The sequence below is a fragment of the Nerophis lumbriciformis genome, linkage group LG09 (genome assembly GCF_033978685.3).
Source record: "Nerophis lumbriciformis linkage group LG09, RoL_Nlum_v2.1, whole genome shotgun sequence".
Lineage (NCBI taxonomy): Eukaryota > Metazoa > Chordata > Actinopteri > Syngnathiformes > Syngnathidae > Nerophis > Nerophis lumbriciformis.
The window spans coordinates 51,052,159-51,074,917 of record NC_084556.2 but is presented as its reverse complement, the minus strand read 5'-3'; the positions used below and the strand labels follow the sequence as shown (position 1 = coordinate 51,074,917).

Sequence of the window (22,759 nt, the reverse complement as noted above, 5' to 3'; positions counted from 1 at the left end):
CAACATAAAACCACAGAAAGCTGCAGCCATAATGTTGGTGTTGTTTTTATCAGAATACATTTTTTAAAAGACGTCTTAAGGCTATAATGTTTTTTCAATTTGTGTAGTTATTTTTTGTCAGAATTAATTATTTGAAAGACGTGCTGAGGCCATATTGTTTTTTAAATGTATTATTTATTAATGTTTTTGTCAGAATACATTTTTCAAAAGATTTTTTTTTGGCCATAATTTTTTTTAATGTTTTTATTTTTTTATATTTTAAATCAGAATACATTTTTTTAAAGACGTTTTTTATTATTATAATTTTTTTTATTATAATAAATGTTTTAAAGGCCGTGTTTAAGCCTTAATGTTCTTCAGATTGTATTCATCCATCCATCCATTTTCTACCGCTTATTCCCTTCGGGGTCGCGGAGGGCGCTGGAGCCTATCTCAGCTACAATCGGGCAGATGGCAGGGTACACCCTGGACAAGTCGCCACCTCATCGCAGGGCTGTTTTTAAATTAATTTTTTAAAATTATATTTTATCAGAAACAATATTTTAAAAGACGTTTTTAAGCCATAATGTTTTTTAAATGTATTGATGTTTTCGTCAAACAATTATTTAAAAGTCGTTTTTAGGCTATAATGTTTTTTTTAATTAATTAATTTACGTATTTATTTTTTATCAGAATACTTTTTTTTTTTAAATACGTGTTCAGGCCTTAAATATCTTCAAATGTATTATTTTTTTTTTTTTTAAATCAGAATACATTTTGTAAAAGATCTTTTAAGGCCATAATGTTTTTTTAAATGTATGTATTTATTTTTTTATCAGAATTAAATATTTAAAAGATGTGCTTAGGCCATAATGTTTTTAAAATGTATTATTTATTAATATTTTTGGCAGATTCAAATGTTTAAAAGCCATTTTTAGGGCAAACAATTTAAAATTGTTTTTATTTTTAATCAGAATACATTTTTTAAAAAGACGTTTTCGGCCACAATGTTTATTTTAATTTATATTTATTATTTTTTTATCAGAATACATTTTTTAAAAGATGTGTTTAGGCCCTGATGTTCTTCAAATTTATTTTTTGTAATTATATTTTTTATCAAAAACAATTTTTTTAAAAGACGTTTTTAGGCCATAATGTTTTTTAAATATATTTATTTTTTGTCAAAATCAATTTTTAAAAATATGTTTTTAGGTTATAATGTTTTTTTTTTTAAATTAATTCATATGTTTATTTATTTTTTATCAGAATAATTTTTAAAAAATACGTGTTTAGGCCTTAATGTTTTTAAAATGTATTATTATTTTTATTTTTTATCAGAATAAATTTTTTAAAAGATGTGTTTAGGCCCTAATGTTCTTCAAATTTATTTTTTGTAATTATTTTTTTTTATCAGAAACAATTTTTTAAAAGACGTTTTTAGGCCATAATGTTTTTTAAATGTATTTATTTTTTTGTCACAATCAATTTTTTAAAATACGTTTTTAGGCCATTATGTTTTTTTTGTTTAAATTAATCATATGTTTATTTAGTTTTTATCAGGATAATTAAAAAAAAATATGTGTTATGGCCTTAATGTTTTTAAAATGTATTATTATTATTTTTTATTTATCAGAATACATTTTTAACACACGTGTTTCGGCCATAATGTTTTTAAATGTTTAAAAAAAAAATTTTTTTATCAGAAACAATTTTTTAAAAGACATTTTTAGGCCATCTCCTTCCTTCTGGTTGAAGAAGCTTTTCTAGCCTGTAACCTGTTTTAGAAACAGTTATTATAGTACAAAACCAGGTAATACGATGCAAGAATCGGTTTGATCAAGAATGGATTCTGAATCGAATCGTCACCCCGGGAATCGGAGTCGGATCGAATCGTTCGGTGCATAAAGATTCACACCCCTCAACAATGTTGCTGTAGTTGTGGTGTTATTTTGTTGTCGTCTTTGTTGTTGAAGAGCGACATCCGAGGGGTCCTGAAGGAAGGTCGCCTGCTGCTGGACAACCTGGAGACACTGAAAGTGTCCAAGAGGACCGTGGAGGACCAGCAAGAGGAGGAGGAGGAGGACGTCCAAGCGGACATGGACACGGTGCAAAGGTCAGACTTCTTGCTCGGACATGCAAGAGAAGGCAAATAAGTGAACATGAAAGTGTGTGTGTGTGCGCGTGTGTGTGTGTGTGTGTGTGTGTGTGTGTCAGGCTGCTGGCTCAGCTGCGAGACATGGAGGAGGCCTTTGATGGTTTCTTTGACAAGCACCACCTGAAGATGCAGCAGTACCACCAGCTCATTCTCTACGAGAGCAACTTCCAGCAGGTGTGTGTGAATTACATTTATATAGCGCTTTTCTCTAGTGACTCAAAGCCCTTTTACATAGTGAAAACCCAATATCTAAGTTACATTTAAAGCAGTGTGGGTGGCAGGTGGGTAAAGGGTCTTGGCCAAGGACACAACGGCAGTGACTAGGATGGCGGAAGCGGGGATCGAACCTGAACAAGTTGCTGGCGCGGCCACTCTAGCAACTGAGCTACACTGACGTTGATTTGACCATTGAATTTTGGTTATTTAAACCAGTGTTTTTCAACCAATGTGCCGCGGCACACTAGTGTGCGCCGTGAGATACCGTCAGGTGTGCCGTGGGAGATGATCTAATTTCACCTATTTGTGTTAAAAATATTTTTTACAAACCAGTAATTATAGTCTGCAAATGATGTGTTGTTGTTGAGTGTCGGTGCTGTCTAGAGCTCGGCAGAGTAACCGTGTACCGTATTTTCCGCACCATAAGGCGCCCTGGGTTATAAGCCGCGCCTTCAATGAACGGCATATTTCAAAACTTTGTCCACCTATAAGCCGCCCCGTGTTGTAAGCCGCATCTAACTGCGCTATAGGAATGTCAAAAAAACAGTCAAATAGGTCAGTCAAACTTTAATAATATATTAAAACCAGCGTGATGTGGGCGCGCATGGAATCGTATATCAACATGGACGAAGCTGCGTGAAAAAAGCCACCCGGCCTCTTCGCGTAAACTTAAACTTACCTTAACCACTCGCTCATCTTTTCTTCATCCATCCCTTCGAGTTAGCTTTTATGATGACGCCGGCTGGAAAGGTCTCTTTTGGCAAGGTCTTCCTTTTGAATATCACCATGGGTGGAAGTTTCTGGCCATTAGCATGGCAAGCTAGAACCACAGTGAAGGATGACTTCTCATTCCCTGTGGTGCGAATATTCACCGTACGTGCTCCCGTTGTATCCACAGTGCGGTTCACAGGAATATCAGTTGCTGTGAAATAGTAATCCGTGTGCGGGTGGAGAGATTGCGTCTTTTCATGAACCGGATCCCTGTCGTTTAGTAGGAGCCATTTTGTGGTCTTTACAGATGTAAACACACAAAGGAAATGAAACGTACGGTAATATCCGCGCGCTTTTTCTTCTTCTACGCGGGCGGGTGGTTGCTTACAGTAGAAGAAGAAGCGCTTCCTGTTCTACGGGGGCGGGTGCTTACCTTGGCGGTTGCTTGCGTAGAAGAAGAAGCGCTTCCTGTTCTACCGGGAAAAAAGATGGCGGCTGTTTACCGTAGTTACGAGACCGAAACTTTATGAAAATGAATCTTAATATTTATCCATATATAAAGCGCACCGGGTTATAAGGCGCACTGTCAGCTTTTGAGAAAATTTGTGGTTTTTAGGTGCGCCTTATAGTGCGGAAAATACGGTAATACTCTTCCATATCAGTAGGTGGCAGCCGGTAGCTAATTTGCTTTGTAGATGTCAGAAACAGCGGGAGGCAAACCAAACCAAAAATAAACAAAAGGTGAGTGCCCCTAAGACATACTTGCCAACCCTCCCGGATTTTCCGGGAGACTCCCGAAATTCAGCGCCTCTCCCGAAAACCTCCCGGGACAAATTTTCTCCCGAAAAACTCCCGAAATTCAGGCGGACCTGAGTGACGTGTTGACAACACACAACAACGGTGTCTACCGTAAAGCAGTTCGTCTGCCGTAAACAGCAATGTTGTGACATTTTTAAACAGGACAATACTGCCATCTACTGTACATGCATATGTGACCCACCCATAATGTGTCACATTTTTGTGTTGATTTATTTATTTAATTTTGTGGTTTGAATTCGTTTTTGGAGCTGTCATTCCACATTTATCAGTATTCACATTGGTCAGTAAGGGGCAGTAGGGCGTTTCTTCCCAATTGAATGCTATCACCTGCAGACCGGAAGTGTCTTGTCATTCTGATGAGCGTGACCAGTCTGTGAACAATTGAAACGTCCTGTGTGCTTTTTCCTCCTGTATAACAGGTTAGTTTTGGTGAATCAACTCACTGAATAATATCCATGTGATCTTTATAAGTTTAAGTACACATTCTGATGGTGGAGCCTAACTCTAAAGTGTTTGTGAGTTGTAGTTTGTAAATGAACACTGAAATTCAAGTATTTATTTTATTAATATATATATATATATATCCATCCATCCATCCATCCATCCATTTTCTACCGCTTATTCCCTTTTGGGGTCGCGGGGGGCGCTGGAGCCTATCTCAGCTACAATCGGGCGGAAGGCGGTGTACACCTTGGACAAGTCGCCACCTCATATATATATATATATATATATATATATATATATATATATATATATATATATATATATATATATATATATATATATATGTATGTGTGGGAAAAAAATCACAAGACTATTTCATCTCTACAGGCCTGTTTCATGAGGGGGGGTGTTCCCTCAATCATCAGGAGATTTTTCTCCTGATGATTGAGGGAACACCCCCCCTCATGAAACAGGCCTGTAGAGATGAAATAGTCTTGTGATTTTTTCCCCACACATACATATATTGCGCTCTACTACGGTATCGAGCACTATTTTTTGGATAACCTTATTAAGACATATATATATATATATATATAGCTAGAATTCACTGAAAGTCAAGTATTTTACACCATTTTATTTTATTATTTTATTAATATATATATATATCTTAACCACGCCCCCCGCCCCACCCCCGACCACGCCCCCGCCCCCACCCCCCACCTCCCGAAATCGGAGGTCTCAAGGTTGGCAAGTATGCCCTAAGAAAAGACAGTGGAACTTAGGGAAAGCTATGCAGAATGAAACTAAAACTGAACTGGCTACAAAGTAAACAAAAACAGAATCCTGGACGACAGCAAAGACTTACCGTGGAGCAAAGATGGCGTCCACAATGTACATCTGAACATGACGTGACAATCAACAATGTCCCCACAAAGAAGGATAAAAACAACTGAAATATTGTTGATTGCTAAAACAAAGTAGTCGCGGGTACCGTAATATCGCTCAAAGTAGGACATGAAACTGCTAAAGAAAAATACCAAAAAAAGAGACAAAAACACCAAAATAAGAGCGCAAGACAAGAAGTAAAACACTACACACAGGAAAAGAGCAAAAAACTCGAAATAAGTCAGGGTGTGATGTGACAGGTGGCGACAGTACACCTACTTTGAGACAAGAGCTATAGTGATGCATGCTTGGTTATACTTTAAAGTCATATCCAACAATTGCGACAACAACTTTTTACTGTCAACCGAGTTTAGTTTTTTAATGATTTCTGCTGGTGGTGTGCCTCCGCATTTTTTTAAACGGAAAAAATGTGCCTTGGCTCAAAAAAGGTTGAAAAACGCTGGTTTAAACATCGTCAGACATCAACGTGGCCTCAATTTACAAATACAACTATTTTGCAACGTTGTTTCAAAGTGCACCTACTCAGTGGCCGAGTGGTTAGAGCGGTGGTTCTTAACCTTGTTGGAGGTACCGAACCCCACCAGTTTCATATGCGCATTCCCCGAACCCTTCTTCAGTGAAAAATACAATTATTGTTTTTTTCAAATTCAAGACAAAGTTACATGGTTTTTTTTACTGGTGCACAAAATAAACCATGCATGAACATCACCTTGTTCAAACAACAAAACCAACACAGTGCATGAACTCACAACAAATTACACACCTGCAAATCAGATGGAAAAGTAGAAGGAACATTGTTTGGGGTTTTCAGAATACGCCGATAGGGAGAAGTTTGTATTTACACGATGAGTCAGGTGTGTCTTGACCTCCGCGGTGGAGGGTCCGCCGAACCCCTGAGACCGACTCACCGAAAATCTAGGGTTCGATCGAACCCAGGGTAAGAACCACTGGGTTAGAGTGTCCGCCCTGAGATTGGTAGGTCGTGAGTTCAAACCCCGGCCGAGTCATACCAAAGACTATAAAAATGGAACCCATTACCAGTGTTAGTAATTTTTTATATTCAGTAACTCAGTTACCGTTACTACATGATGCGTTACTGCGTTATTTTACGTTATTTTTTATGTAGTATCGGCTAGAAACAGAAAATCTGAGTGTGTTTTATTGGAGCGCTGCGGTGTCGTCCTTCTGTGTCACAAGGAAAAGAAAAGGTGTGGGTGGGGGTAAGGGGGGGGCTCCCAGACCGTAGTTGAGGGGCGCAGGGGAGACGTTCCTCCAGGGCCTATGTACTTCGGGGGTAACAACCGTGGGTCTTTACAGCTGAGGGTGAATGACGAGGCCGGTGGTTTGTTGCAACTTTGTGACTTTATTGGACGCAGCCATCCACCAAGCTAGAGCACCTGCACGCGCTCACTGTCGTCGTTCCCTCACCTCTCTCGCTCACTCACTCACTGACGTCACTCACCTCACATGCTGTCATATCTTAAAGGGCCACATGCACACACACACACACATACGCTACTCTCATATCAACTAACAAGACATCATGGCGAAGCCAGAAGTCGAGTTTCTTAACATAGAGACATTCTCAACACTTTTCTGTTGTCGAGCACAAAGAAAATAACGTTTTAGTTCAATGTAAGTTGTGTCTTGGATGAAAGATCCTATTTACTTAAAGTTAAAGTTAAAGTGCCATTATGTTGCAGCTATTTAAAATAGTTTTGTCAATTTGCTTTGGCCTGAAATAAATTGGCCCTTTAAAACATATTTTTCTTTGTAGTATTGGTTAGAAACAGAAGATCTGAGTGTGTTTTATTGGAGCGCTGCGGTGTCGTCCTTCTGTGTCACAAGGAAAAGAAAAGGTGTGCTTTGTGTGGGTGGGGGCAAGGGGGGGGGCTCCCAGACCGTAGTTGAGGGGCGCAGGGGAGATGGTCCTCCAGGGCCTATGTACTTCGGGGCTATCAACCTTCACTTTAGTGGGTCTTTACAGCTGAGAGTGAATGACGAGGCCGGCAATTTGTTGCAACTTTGTGACTTTATTGTGACAAAACCAACACAGTGCATGAACTCACAACAAATTACACACCTGCAAATCAGATGGAAAAGTAGAACATTGTTTGGGGGAATCCAGAATACGCCGATAGGGAGAAGTTTTTATTTACACGATGAGTCGGGCGTGTCTTGACCTCCGCGGTGGACGCAGCCATCCACCGCACTCACTGTCGCCGGTCCCTCACCTCTCTCGCCCACTCACTCACTGACGCCACTCACCTCACATGCCGTCATATCTTAAAGGGCCACACACACACACACACACACACACACATACGCTACTCTCATAACAACTAACAAGACATCATGGCGAAGCCAGAAGTGGAGTTTCTTAACATGGAGTCATTCTCAACACTTTTCTTTTGTGGAGCACAAAGAAAATACAATTTTAGTTCAATGTAAGTTGTGTCTTGGATGAAAGATCCTATCTACTTAAAGTTAAAGTTAAAGTGCCATTATGTTGCAGCTATTTAAAATAGTTTTGCCAATTTGTTCTGGCCTGAAATAAATTGGCCCTTTAAAACATATATTTTTCTTTGTAGTATTGGTTAGAAACAGAAGATCTGAGTGTGTTTTATTGGAGCGCTGCGGTGTCGTCCTTCTGTGTCACAAGGAAAAGAAAAGGTGTGCTTTGTGTGGGTGGGGGCAAGGGGGGGGGCTCCCAGACCGTAGTTGAGGGGCGCAGGGGAGACGTTCCTCCAGGGCCTATGTACTTCGGGGCTATCAACCTTCACTTTAGTGGGTCTTTACAGCTGAGGGTGAATGATGAGGCCGGCAATTTGTTGCAACTTTGTGACTTTATTGGACGCAGCCATCCACCGCACTAACTGTCGCCGGTCCCTCACCTCTCTCGCCCACTCACTCACTGACGTCACTCACCTCACATGCCGTCATATCTTAAAGGGCCACAAACACACACACACACATACGCTACTCTCATAACAATTAACAAAACATCATGGCGAAGCCAGACGTCGAGTTTCTTAACATGGAGACATTCTCAACACTTTTCTTTTGTCGAGCACAAAGAAAAGAACATTTTAGTTCAATGTAAGTTGTGTCTTGGATGAAAGATCCTATCTACTTAAAGTTAAAGTTAAAGTGCCATTATGTTGCAGCTATTTAAAATAGTTTTGCCAATTTGTTCTGGCCTGAAATAAATTGGCCCTTTAAAACATATATTTGTCTTTGTAGTATCGGCTAGAAACGGAAAATCTGAGTGTGTTTTATTGGAGCGCTGCGGTGTCGTCCTTCTGTGTCACAAGGAAAAGAAAAGGTGTGCTTTGTGTGGGTGGGGGCAAGGGGGGGGGCTCCCAGACCGTAGTTGAGGGGCGCAGGGGAGACGTTCCTCCAGGGCCTATGTACTTCGGGGCTATCAACCTTCACTTTAGTGGGTCTTTACAGCTGAGGGTGAATGACGAGGCTGGCAATTTGTTGCAACTTTGTGACTTTATTGGACGCAGCCATCCACCGCACTCACTGTCGCCGGTCCCTCACCTCTCTCGCCCACTCACTCACTGACGCCACTCACCTCACATGCCGTCATATCTTAAAGGGCCACACACACACACACATACGCTACTCTGATAACAATTAACAAAACATCATGGCGAAGCCAGAAGTCGAGTTTCTTAACATGGAGTCATTCTCAACACTTTTCTTTTGTGGAGCACAAAGAAAATACAATTTTAGTTCAATGTAAGTTGTGTCTTGGATGAAAGATCCTATCTACTAAAAGTTAAAGTTAAAGTGCCATTATGTTGCAGCTATTTAAAATAGTTTTGCCAATTTGTTCTGGCCTGAAATAAATTGGCCCTTTAAAACATATATTTGTCTTTGTAGTATCGGCTAGAAACGGAAGATCTGAGTGTGTTTTATTGGAGCGCTGCGGTGTCGTCCTTCTGTGTCACAAGGAAAAGAAAAGGTGTGCTTTGTGTGGGTGAGGGCAAGGGGGGGGGGGCTCCCAGACCGTAGTTGAGGGGCGCATAGAGACGTTCCTCCAGGGCCTATGTACTTCGGGGCTAACAACCTTCACTTTAGTGGGTCTTTACAGCTGAGGGTGAATGACGAGGCCGGCAATTTGTTGCAACTTTGTGACTTTATTGGACGCAGCCATCCACCGCACTCACTGTCGCCGGTCCCTCACCTCTCTCGCCCACTCACTCACTGACGCCACTCACCTCACATGCCGTCATATCTTAAAGGGCCACACACACACACACATACGCTACTCTCATAACAACTAACAAGACATCATGGCGAAGCCAGACGCCGAGTTTCTTAACATGGAGACATTCTCAACACTTTTCTTTTGTGGAGCACAAAGAAAATACAATTTTAGTTAAATGTAAGTTGTGTCTTGGATGAAAGATCCTATCTACTTAAAGTTAAAGTTAAAGTGCCATTATGTTGCAGCTATTTAAAATAGTTTTGCCAATTTGTTCTGGCCTGAAATAAATTGGCCCTTTAAAACATATATTTGTCTTTGTAGTATCGGCTAGAAACGGAAAATCTGAGTGCGTTTTATTGGAGCGCTGCGGTGTCGTCCTTCTGTGTCACAAGGAAAAGAAAAGGTGTGCTTTTTGTGTGTTGGGGCAAGGGGGGGCTCCCAGACCGTAGTTGAGGGGCGCATAGAGATGTTCCTCCAGGGCCTATGTACTTCGGGGCTAACAACCTTCACTTTAGTGGGTCTTTACAGCTGAGGGTGAATGACGAGGCCGGCAATTTGTTGCAACTTTGTGACTTTATTGGACGCAGCCATCCACCGCACTCACTGTCGCCGGTCCCTCACCTCTCTCGCCCACTCACTCACTGACGCCACTCACCTCACATGCCGTCATATCTTAAAGGGCCACACACACACACACACACACATACGCTACTCTCATAACAACTAACAAGACATCATGGCGAAGCCAGACGTCGAGTTTCTTAACATGGAGACATTCTCAACACTTTTCTTTTGTGGAGCACAAAGAAAATACAATTTTAGTTCAATGTAAGTTGTGTCTTGGATGAAAGATCCTATCTACTTAAAGTTAAAGTTAAAGTGCCATTATGTTGCAGCTATTTAAAATAGTTTTGCCAATTTGTTCTGGCCTGAAATAAATTGGCCCTTTAAAACATATATTTGTCTTTGTAGTATCGGCTAGAAACGGAAAATCTGAGTGTGTTTTATTGGAGTGCTGCGGTGTCGTCCTTCTGTGTCACAAGGAAAAGAAAAGGTGTGCTTTTTGTGTGTTGGGGCAAGGGGGGGCTCCCAGACCGTAGTTGAGGGGCGCATAGAGACATTCCTCCAGGGCCTATGTACTTCGGGGCTAACAACCTTCACTTTAGTAGGTCTTTACAGCTGAGGGTGAATGACGAGGCCGGCAATTTGTTGCAACTTTGTGACTTTATTGGACGCGGCCATCCACCGCACTCACTGTCGCCGGTCCCTCACCTCTCTCGCCCACTCACTCACTGACGCCACTCACCTCACATGCCGTCATATCTTAAAGGGCCACACACACACACACACACACATACGCTACTCTCATAACAACTAACAAGACATCATGGCGAAGCCAGACGTCGAGTTTCTTAACATGGAGACATTCTCAACACTTTTCTTTTGTCGAGCACAAAGAAAATAACATTTTAGTTAAATGTAAGTTGTGTCTTGGATGTCGCAGCTATTTAAAATAGTTTTGCCAATTTGCTCTGGCCTGAAATAAATTGGCCCTTTGAAACATATCTTTGTCTTTGTGTGTTGTATGTAGACCATATTGCTTTCAGAGTTCAGTGTTGCAAATGCATGCCAAGTTGATCAACACATTGTATTATTCTCCAGTGCAATAACAGTACTAAAATCATAATATCAGGCTCCAAGTTGTAGTGTGTGTGTGTGTGTGTAGATGGAGGAGGAGCTGGAGAAGATCTCAGCTGAGGAGAAGGCCATCTTGTCGGTCGGCAGCACTCTGATGCACACTGAACAGCTGCTGAAGGACCTCAACACGCTGGACCAACGAGCACAGGTCTCACACACTCACACACACACACATACACACATTACATGACGGGGAGACGCGTGTGTGTGCACGCAGGAAGGGATGGCGCGCGCTCAGGTGCTGCTGCTGCACGGGCACCAGCTGGCCGCCAACCATCACTACGCCTTGGCGCTCATCATCCAGCGCTGCAACGAGCTGCGACATCACTGTGATGTCATCACCAGCGGCGTGCGCAGCAAGCGAGCGTCGCTCACCCGCACACGGGACCTGCTGCTGCGCCTGGACGAGGTCACCATGCACTGTTGTGTGTGTGTGTGTGTGTGTGTTCGTGTATTTCTACCCTTCTTGAGACATCAACAAGGAAAAGTAGCTTCCATATGAGGAGGTGTGAACAAGTGATGACATAAATCATGGTCCCAATACAGAAAACCATTGCATCTAATAGAGAATGTCTCATTTGCACCCCTGGTGGTGACATTTATCAAAATTAGGGTGGTCCCAAAAAGGAGGGATTTTTCAAATTGACTGTGTGTCGCTTTTAAAAGTGCTCCCCCTCTGGTCAACATATGAAATAACATGTGTGTAAGAAATTGAAATGCGCCCCTTTTGGCTAACATTTTTTTTTTTTTTAATGACATGTCTATAGAGACATATTGTAATAACTTGAAGTAAATAATGAAAATTAAAAAACAATTACAAAAAAAACAAAAAAAAATTTTTAATTAACTAGAAGCAGTCTTTTTCTCACAATGTGTTGACTTTTTTCTTATAAAATTGGGAACAATTTCTCATATTCCTTCTGTTTCTGTAATATTGCAATATTTTTTCGTAAAAGTATTACTTTTTAATGTAAAATTATTAAATGTTTAATGCAAAATGGTGAAATTTGTCATAAAATTCTGACTTTTATCACAATATTGCCAATTTTTTTGTTGTTCTCGAAAAATAGTGAAATTTTTTGAGTAAAATTGTGACTTGTGTCATAATCTTGCCAAGTAAAATTCCGATTATTATTAAAGTATTGCCGAAATTGTAAAGTTTTCTCATAAAATTGTGACTTTTGTCGAGTAAAATTACGACTCTTTTCATAAAATTGCCAAAATTTTAAGCTTTTCTTGTAAAATTCCGACTGTCATCGAGTAAAATTCCAACTTTTTTGAAAATATCGCACAAATGTTCAGTTTTTCTCGTAAAATTTTGACTTGCATTTACATTTATTTTACATAATTACAAAAAATATGTATATAGAGACATATTGTAATAACTTGAAGTAAATAATGAAAATTAAAAAAACAATTACAAACAAACAAAAACATTTTTTTTTAATTAACTAGAAGCAGTCTTTTTCTCACAATGTGTTGACTTTTTTCTTATAAAATTGGGAACAATTTCTCATATTCCTTCTGTTTCTGTAATATTGCAATATTTTCTCGTAAAATGATTACATTTTTAATGCAAAATGGTGACATTTGTCATATAAAATTATGACTTTTATCACAATATTGCCAATTTTTATTTTTTTTTTCTTGTAAAATAGTGACATTTTTTGAGTAAAATCGTGACTTTTGTCATAATCTTGCCAAGTAAAATTTGTCGAGTAAAATTACGACTCTTTTCATAAAATTGCCAACATTTTAAGCTTTTCTTGTAAAATTCCGACTGTCATCGAGTAAGAATCCAACTTTGATGAAAACATCGCACAAATGTTCAGTTTTTCTCGTAAAATTTTGACTTGCATTGAGTAAAATTACGACTTTTATCAAAATTCAAAGTTTTTCTTGTGAAATTCCAACTCATTTTTCACAACAAGAGGGATTTTTGAAATTGACTGTGTGTCGGTTTTAAAAGTGCGCCCCCTCTGGTCAACATATGAAATAACAAGTGTGTAAGAAATTGTAATGCGCCCCCTTTGGCCAACATTTTTTTTTTTTTTAATTACCAAAAATATGTATATAGAGACATAATGTAATAACTTAAAGTAAATAATGGAGATTAAAAACCAATTACAAAGAAAAAATTTAATAAATACAAAATTAACTAGAAGCAGTCTTTTTCTCACAATGTGTCAGACTTTTTTCTTATAAAATTGGGAACAATTTCTCATATTCTTTACTTTTTAATGTAAAATTATTACATTTTTAATGCAAAATGGTGACATTTGTCATATAAAATTCTGACTTTTATCACAATATTGCCAATTTTTTTTGTTGTTCTTGTAAAATAGTGACATTTTAGGAGTAAAATTGTGACTTGTGTCATAATCTTGCCAAGTAAAATTCAGATTTTTATTATAATATTGCCAACATTTTAAAGGTTTCTCATAAAATTGTGACCTTTTGTCGATTAACATTACGACTCTTTATAAAATTGCCAAAATGTTAAGCTTTTCTTGTAAAATTCCGACTGTCATCGAGTAAAATTCCAACTTTTATGAAAATATCGCACAAATGTTCAGTTTTTCTCGTAAAATTTTGACTTGCGCTGAGTAAAATTACGACTTTTATCCAAATTCAAAATTTTTCTTGTGAAATTCCAACTCCTTTTTCACAACAAGCTTTTTTATATTTGCATAGTATGTATATATTATTAATGTTGTAAATACGCATCTTTATATATCTAGAAAGGGTGGTCCTAAAGAGGTAGGCATTTTTCGGAGGTCTCAAGAAGGTAACAAATACAAGAATGTGTGTGTGTGTGTGTTCTTGTATTTCTACCCTTCTTGAGACATCAACAAGGAAAAGTAGCTTCCATATGAGGAGGTGTGAACAAGTGATGACATAAATCATGGTCCCAATACAGAAAACCATTACATCTAATAGAGAATGTCTCATTTGCACACCTGGTGGTGAAATCTATCAAAATGAGGGTGGTCCCAAAAAGGAGGGATTTTTCAAATTGACTGTGTGTCGGTTTTAAAAGGGCTCCCCCTCTGGTCAACATATGAAATGACATGTGTGTAAGAAATTGAAATGCGCCCCTTTTGGCTAACATTTATTTAAAAAAAAATGACATGTCTATAGAGACATATTGTAATAACTTGAAGTAAATAATGGAGATTAAAAACCAATTACAAACAAAAAATTCAACAACAACAAAATGTAACTAAAAGCAGTCTTTTTCCCACAATGTGTTGACTTTTTTCTTATAGAATTGGGAATAACTTCTGATATTCTTTCTGTTTCTGTAATATTGCAATATTTTCTCGTAAAAGTATTACTTTTTAATGTAAAATTTTTAAATGTTTAATGCAAAATGGTGAAATTTGTCATAAAATTCTGACTTTTATCACAATATTGCCAATTATTTTTGTTGTTCTCGTAAAATAGTGACATTTTTTGAGTAAAATCGTGACTTTTGTCATAATCTTGCCAAGTAAAATTCCGATTATTATTATAATATTGCCAACATTTTAAAGGTTTCTCATAAAATTGTGACCTTTTGTCGAGTAAAATTACGACTCTTTTCATAAAATTGCCAAAATTTTAGGCTTTTCTTGTAAAATTCCGACTGTCATCGAGTTAAATTCCAACTTATATGAAAATATCGCACAAATGTTTAGTTTTTCTCGTAAAATTTTGACTTGCGCTGAGTAAAATTTCGACTTTTATCAAAATTCAAAGTTTTTCTTGTGAAATTCCAACTCAACGGAAGCTTTTTTATATTTGCATAGTATGTATATATTATTAATGTTGTAAATACGCATATTTATATATCTAGAAAGGCTGGTCCTAAAGAGGTAGGCATTTTTCGGAGGTCTCAAGAAGGTAACAAATACAAGTGTGCCTGTGTAAGTGTGTGTGTGTGTGTGTGTGTGTGTGTGTGTGTGTGTGTATGTGTGTGTGTGTGTGTGTGTCACACAGCTGAGCGTGGGTGTCGTGTGTGTGTGTGCGCGCAGGCGCTGCGCTGGTGTGACGAGGGCGCGTACCTGCTGGCCAGTCAGATGGTGGACAAGTTCCAGACCAGGGAAGGAGCCCAGGAGGCCTTGCACTACCTGAGCTGCCACCAGGAGAGGGCGCCACCTGTCATTAAGAACAAGCAAGACTTCCCCAGTCTGGAGTTTGAGGCTATCCTCACCCCGCAGCTGCAGGTAGACACACACACACACACACACACACACACACACACACACACACACTTCCTGTCTGATGATGACATGCTTGACATGACTTGTCAGGACCAGATCTCCATGGTGATGGACAAGCTGACGTCCGTGCAGGCCATGATGCGAAACAGGGAGCAGTGTCTCAGGAAGATGGCCGACGTGCGGGTCAGACCCATCCAGCTGGTGGCGCCGCGGCCCGAAGCCGAGCAGACTCTTCAGCGCTGCAAGTCGCCCCTCTTCTCCCCCAAGCATGGTAGCCCCCCCCACCCCCCATCCCCCATCCTCCACCCCCAAAAGATGGACGACCGCTCCTCATTCTGCTTATGTCTGCAGGCGTGGACTTCAACCTCCTCAACTCCAAGTTCTCCTTCGACCTTCTTCCTGGCAAGAGAACTTCAAGGAGGAGCGGCGGCCAGCGCAAGGTGAGTGCATGTGTGTGTGTGTGTGTGTGTGTGTGTGTGTGTGTGTGTGTGTAACTGACCTCATGTTACGTCAGATTGAGGTGATGCACGACTACCATGGCAACCGCAGTACTCTGTATGGCTCCGCCCCCGACACCGACTCGGAGGCGGAGGACAATCCTGAACAAATCACACGGTACGTACATGTCCTCCTGGCTGAGGTCAAAGGTCACGATGAGAGGGGTCACTCAGGGTGTCGCCTTCAACTCCGCAGTCACGTCATGAAGGAACTGATCTACACGGAGAAGATCTACGTGGACGAGCTGCTCGCCGTGCTGCTGGTGAGCGTCTTCACGTACGCACACGCTCCCTTTCCTATCCTGCGTCCTTGTCTCCTAGCTTGCGTCCTCGCCTCCTATTTTGCATCCTTGTCCCCAATCCTGCATCCTTGTCTCCTATCCTGCGTCCTTGTCTCCTTTCTTACATCCCTCTCTCCCATCCTGCGTCCTTGTCTCCTATCCTGCATCCTTGTCTCCTATCTTGCATCCTTGTCCCCAATCCTGCATCCTTGTCTCCTATCCTGCGTCCTTGTCTCCCATCTTGCGCCCTTGTCTCCTATCTTACATCCCTCTCTCCCATCCTGCGTCCTTGTCTCCTATCCTGCATCCTTGTCTCCTATCTTGCATCCTTGTCTCCCATCCTGTGTCCTTGTCTCCCATCTTGCATCCTTGTCTCCCATCCTTCATCCTTGTCTCCCATCCTGCCTCTTTGTCTCCTATCCTGCCTCCTTGTCTCCTATCCTGCCTCCTTGTCTCCTATCTTACATCCCTGTCTCCCATCCTGCGTCCTTGTCTCCCATCCTGCGTCCTTGTCTCCCATCCTGCGTCCTTGTCTCCTATCCTGCATCCTTGTCTCCTATCTTGCATCCTTGTCTCCCATCCTGTGTCCTTGTCTCCTATCTTGCATCCTTGTCTCCCATCTTGCATCCTTGTCCCCCATCTTGCATCCTTGTCCCCAATCCTGCATCCTTGTCTCCTATCCTGCGTCCTTGTCTCCTTTCTTACATCCCTCTCTCCCATCCTGCGTCCTTGTCTCCTATCCTGCGTCCTCGTCTCCTATTTTGCATCCTTGTCCCCAATCCTGCATCCTTGTCTTCTATCCTGCGTCCTTGTCTCCCATCTTGCGCCCTTGTCTCCCATCCTGCGTCCTTGTCTCCCATCCTGCGTCCTTGTCTCCTATCCTGCATCCTTGTCTCCCATCTTGCGCCCTTGTCTCCCATCCTGCGTCCTTGTCTCCTATCCTTCGTCCTTGTCTCCTATCCTGCATCCTTGTCTCCTAGCTGGAATCCTTGTATCCTATCTTGCATCCATGTGTCCTATCCTGCCTCCTTGTCTCCTATCTTACATCCCTGTCTCCCATCCTGCGTCCTTGTCTCCTATCCTCCCTCTTTGTCTCTCATCCTGCCTCTTTGTCTCCTATCCTGCCTCCTTGTCTCCTATCCTTCCTCCTTGTCTCCTATCCTGCATCCCTGTCTCCCATCCTGCATCCTTGTCTCCTATCCTGCATCCTTGTCTCCTATCTTGCATCCTTGTCTCCCATCCTGTGTCTTTGTCTCCCATCTTGCATCCTTGTCTCTCATCCTGCCTCTTTGTCTCCTATCCTGCCTCCTTGTCTCCTATCCTTCCTCCTTGTCTCCTATCCTGCATCCTTGTCTCTCATCCTGCCTCTTTGTCTCCTATCCTGCCTCCTTGTCTCCTATCCTGCCTCCTTGTCTCCTATCCTCCCTCCTTGTCTCCTATCCTGCATCTTTGTCTCTTATCCTGCATCCTTGTCTCCTATCTTGCATCCTTGTCCCCAATCCTGCATCTTTGTCTCCTATCCTTCGTCCTTGTCTCCTATCCTACATCCTTGTCTCCTAGCTGGAATCCTTGTATCCTATCTTGCATCCATGTGTCCTATCCTGCCTCCTTGTCTCCTATCTTACATCCCTGTCTCCCATCTTGCATCCTTGTCTCTCATCCTGCATCCTTATCTCTCATCCTGCCTCCTTGTCTCTTATCCTGCCTCCTTGTCTCCTATCCTGCCTCCTTATCTCCTATCCTGCATCTTTGTCTCTTATCCAGCATCCTTGTCTCCTATCTTGCATCCTTGTCTCTCATCCTGCCTCTTTGTCTCCTATCCTGCCTCCTTGTCTCCTATCCTGCCTCCTTGTCTCCTATCCTCCCTCCTTGTCTCCTATCCTGCATCTTTGTCTCTTATCCTGCATCCTTGTCTCCTGTCTTGCATCCTTGTCCCCAATCCTTCGTCCTTGTCTCCTATCTTACATCCTTACCTCATTTCCTGCCTCCTTGTGTTCTATCTTACATCCTTATCTCCTTTCCCGTCTCCTTGTCCTCTATCTTACATTCTTATCTCCTTTCCTGTCTCCTTGTCCTCTATCTTACATCCTTGTCTCCTATCTTGCATCCTTGTCTCCTGTCTTGCATCCTTGTCCCCAATCCTTCGTCCTTGTCTCCTATCCTGCATCCTTGTGTTCTATCTTACATCCTTATCTCCTTTCCTGCCTCCTTGTGTTCTATCTTACATCCTTATCTCCTTTCCCGTCTCCTTGTCCTCTATCTTACATTCTTATCTCCTTTCCTGTCTCCTTGTCCTCTATCTTACATCCGTGTCTCCTTTCCTGCCTCCTTGTCCCCTATCTTACATCTTTTTCTCCTTTCCTGCCTCCTTGTTCCCTATCTTACCTCCTTATTCCCTTTCCTGCCTCCTTGTCCCCTATCTTACATCTTTTTCTCCTTTCCTGCCTCCTTGTTCCCTATCTTACCTCCTTATTCCCTTTCCTGCCTCCTTGTCCCCGTATCTTACATCCTTATCTTATATGCTGCCTCCTTATGCCATATCTTACGTCCTTCTCTCCTTTCCTGCCTCCTTGTCCCCTATCTTACGTCCTTGTCTCCCATCTTGCCTCCTTGTCTCCTACCTTATGTCCTGGTCTCCTGCCTCCTCGTCCCCTATCTTACGTCCCTGTCTCCCATCGTGCCTCCTTGTCCCCCATCTTACATCCTCGTCTCCCATCCTGCCTCCTTGTCCCCTACCTCACGTCCTCGTCTCCTGCCTCCTTGTCCCCCGTCGTCAAGGGTTACCGGGCAGAGATGGAGGACCCGTCCATGGCGTATCTACTTCCGTCCCTCCTCCTCAGTCAGAAGGACATCCTGTTTGGCAACATGCCAGAGATTTACCAGTTTCACAGCAGGTGACCTCACTTCCTCCTCACCTGACACCCGTCAAGGCTCCGCCCCCTTTCAACCTTTCTCCCGCTTCCAGAATCTTCCTGCAGGATCTTCAGCGTTGTCTGGACACGCCGGAGAGGGTGGGGGGGTGCTTCCTGCTGCGGGTGAGGAAGACGAGGGGCGCACTTTTGTCTTGGCGGGGCTCGACACCGATGAAGAAAGTGTGTGTGTGTGTGTGTGTGTGTGTGTGTGTGTGTGTGTGTGTGTGTGTGTGTGTGTGTGTGTGTGTGTGTGCGCAGAAAGACAAGTTCCAGGTGTACGAGCGCTATTGCCAGAACAAGCCTCGCTCTGAGTCGCTATGGCGACAGTGTTCTGACTCCGCCTTCTTCCAGGTGTGTGCAGGTGTGTGTGTGCAGGTGTGTGCGCGCGCGTCTCACCAAGTGTCCGTCCCGCAGGAGTGCCAGAAGAAACTGGATCACAAGCTGGCCTTGGACTCGTACCTCCTGAAACCGGTCCAGCGCCTCACCAAGTACCAGCTCCTCCTCAAGGTCGGTCCTTCTCGGCAGGCGGCGTCACTTCCTGTCAGCTGACAAGCGCGCTCGTCCTCGCCCTCAGGAGCTCCTCAAGCACTGCACGCAGCTGCAGTACCGCACACAACTCCAGGAGGCGCTGGACTGCATGCTGGACCTGCTCAAGTCCCTCAACGACTCCATGCACCAGACCGCCATCACCGGATACCAGGTCGACCACGTGCAGAAATGTTGTAGTTCTCGATTAATCCACAAGGGGGAGACATTTATGATCTCATTATTACGTCCCGTTTATTATTCCATTCATTTCCCACGCTTTACGCCGTAATGAGAGCGATGACGCAATGTTTCAGGGCGACCTGGGCGGTCTGGGCCGCGTGCTGCTGCAGGGCGGCTTCAGCGTGTGGGTGAGCCACAAGAGGGCGGCGGTGCTGGCCCGCTTCAAGCCCATGCAGAGACACGTCTTCCTCTACGAGCGCGCCCTGCTCTTCTGCAAGCGGCGGGACGAGCGCACGCCCGTCTACAGCTTCAAGTCCTGCCTCAGGGTGAGTCGCCACGTTGAGGAACGCCCGATTTCGTCTGTTTGGAACATACTTGCCAACCTTGAGACCTCCGATTTCGGGAGGTGGGGGATGGGGGCGTGGTCGGGGGTGAGGCGGGGGGCGTGGTTAAGATATATATATATAAGAAAATACTTGTTGATTCAACACCGTGTATGGCGGGGATGGTGTTCTGCTGACCTCGACTGCGGATGTTGTGGATCGGTGGAGGGAATACTTCGAAGACCTCCTCAATCCCACCAACACGTCTTCCTATGAGGAAGCAGTGCCTGGGGAGTCTGTGGTGGGCTCTCCTATTTCTGGGGATGAGGTTGCTGAGGTAGTTAAAAAGCTCCTCGGTGGCAAGGCCCCGGGGGTAGATGAGATCCGCCCGGAGTTCCTTAAGGCTCTGGATGCTGTGGGGCTGTCTTGGTTGACAAGACTCTGCAGCATCGCGTGGACATCGGGGGCGGTACCTCTGGATTGGCAGACCGGGGTGGTGGTTCCTCTCTTTAAGAAGGGGAACCAGAGGGTGTGTTCTAACTATCGTGGGATCACACTCCTCAGCCTTCCCGGTAAGGTCTATTCAGGTGTACTGGAGAGGAGGCTACGCCGGATAGTCGAACCTCGGATTCAGGAGGAACAGTGTGGTTTTCGTCCTGGTCGTGGAACTGTGGACCAGCTCTATACTCTCGGCAGGGTCCTTGAGGGTGCATGGGAGTTTGCCCAACCAGTCTACATGTGTTTTGTGGACTTGGAGAAGGCATTCGACCGTGTCCCTCGGGAAGTCCTGTGGGGAGTGCTCAGAGAGTATGGGGTAACGGACAGTCTGATTGTGGCGGTCCGCTCCCTGTATGCTCGGTGCCAGAGCTTGGTCCGCATTGCCGGCAGTAAGTCGGACACTTTTCCAGTGAGAGTTGGACTCCGCCAAGGCTGCCCTTTGTCACCGATTCTGTTCATAACTTTTATGGACAGAATTTCTAGGCGCAGTCAAGGCGTTGAGGGGATCTGGTTTGGTGGCTGCAGGATTAGGTCTATGCTTTTTGCAGATGATGTGGTCCTGATGGCTTCATCTGGCCAGGATCTTCAGCTCTCACTGGATCGGTTCGCAGCCGAGTGTGAAGCGACTGCGATGAGAATCAGCACCTCCAAGTCCGAGTCCATGGTTCTCGCCCGGAAAAGGGTGGAGTGCCATGTCCGGGTTGGGGAGGAGATCTTGCCCCAAGTGGAGGAGTTCAAGTACCTAGGGGTCTTGTTCACGAGTGAGGGAAGAGTGGATCGTGAGATCGACAGGCGGATGGGTGCGGCGTCTTCAGTAATGCGGACGCTGTATCGATCCGTTGTGGTGAAGAAGGAGCTGAGCCGGAAGGCAAAGCTCTCAATTTACCGGTCGATCTACGTTCCCATCCTCACCTATGGTCATGAGCTTTGGGTTATGACCGAAAGGACAAGATCACGGGTACAAGCGGCCGAAATGAGTTTCCTCCGCCGGGTGGCGGGGCTCTCCCTTAGAGATAGGGTGAGAAGCTCTGCCATCTGGGGGGAGCTCAAAGTAAAGCCGCTGCTCCTCCACATCGAGAGGAGCCAGATGAGGTGGTTCGGGCATCTGGTCAGGATGCCACCCAAACGCCTCCCTAGGGAGGTGTTTAGGGCACGTCCGACCGGTAGGAGGCCGCGGGGAAGACCCAGGACACGTTGGGAAGACTATGTCTCCCGGCTAGCCTGGGAACGCCTCGGGGTTCCACAGGAAGAGCTGGACAAGTGGCTGGGGAGAGGGAAGTCTGGGCTTCCCTGCTTAGGTTGCTGCCCCCGCGACCCGACCTCGGATAAGCGGAAGAAGATGGATGGATGGATGGAAGAAATACTTGACTTTCAGTGAATTCTAGCTATATATATCATATAAATAAAATAAATACTTGAATTTCAGTGTTCATTTACAAACTACAACTCACAAACACTTTAGAGTTAGGCTCCACTATCAGAATGTGTACTTAAACTTATAAAGATCACATGGATATTATTCAGTGAGTTGATTCACCAAAACTAACCTGTTATACAGGAGGAAAAAGCACACAGGACGTTTCAATTGTTCACAGACTGGTCGCGCTCATCAGAATGACAAGACACTTCCGGTCTGCAGGCGATAGCATTCAATTGGGAAGAAACGCCCTACTGCCCCCTACTGACCAATGTGAATACTGATAAATGTGTAATGACAGCTCCAAAAACGAATTCAAACCACAAAATAAAATAAATAAATCAACACAAAAATGTGACACATTATGGGTGGGTCACATATGCATGTACAGTAGATGGCAGTATTGTCCTGTTTAAAAGTGTCACAACATTGCTGTTTTACGGCAAACGAACTGCTTTACGGTAGAAAATCCGGGAGGGTTGGCAAGTATGGTTTTGGAATGTTTGAAAAAGAAAGATGATGGAATAAAGTGTCGTCGTCACGCAGATGGACTCCGTGAGAGTGACGGAAAACGTCAAAGGAGACGGCAAGAAGTTTGAAATGTGCGACACTGCAGGACACGAAGTCTACGTCCTGCAGGTTCTACTTTTATTTGGTCACAGAAATAGTATAGCAATAGTCTACTTATTTAAATGTGTGTGTGTGTGTGTGTGTGTGTGTGTGTGTGTGTGTGTGTGTGTGTGTGTGTGTGTGTGTGTGCGTGTGCGTGTG

General features: G+C 43.4%; 1 protein-coding gene across 3 annotated transcripts in view; it reads left to right on the top strand.

The window, feature by feature from the left end:
* The window catches only part of LOC133607879 (proto-oncogene DBL-like), a 41,905-nt gene that overhangs the window by 14,351 nt on the left and 4,795 nt on the right, over nt 1-22,759 (top strand). For 2 of the 3 annotated variants that reach the window (XM_061962918.2, XM_061962916.2), the window contains exons 5-19: nt 1,953-2,092; nt 2,194-2,308; nt 11,176-11,295; nt 11,365-11,556; nt 15,164-15,355; nt 15,443-15,623; nt 15,704-15,792; nt 15,867-15,967; nt 16,046-16,112; nt 18,909-19,024; nt 19,096-19,165; nt 19,301-19,549; nt 19,617-19,742; nt 19,885-20,076; nt 22,535-22,627. In XM_061962918.2, coding sequence (XP_061818902.1) covers nt 1,953-2,092; nt 2,194-2,308; nt 11,176-11,295; nt 11,365-11,556; nt 15,164-15,355; nt 15,443-15,623; nt 15,704-15,792; nt 15,867-15,967; nt 16,046-16,112; nt 18,909-19,024; nt 19,096-19,165; nt 19,301-19,549; nt 19,617-19,742; nt 19,885-20,076; nt 22,535-22,627 — 2,043 coding nt within the window. The remainder of the gene's footprint in view (nt 1-1,952; nt 2,093-2,193; nt 2,309-11,175; nt 11,296-11,364; nt 11,557-15,163; nt 15,356-15,442; nt 15,624-15,703; nt 15,793-15,866; nt 15,968-16,045; nt 16,113-18,908; nt 19,025-19,095; nt 19,166-19,300; nt 19,550-19,616; nt 19,743-19,884; nt 20,077-22,534; nt 22,628-22,759) is intronic. The other variant, XM_061962917.2, reaches the window with a different exon arrangement.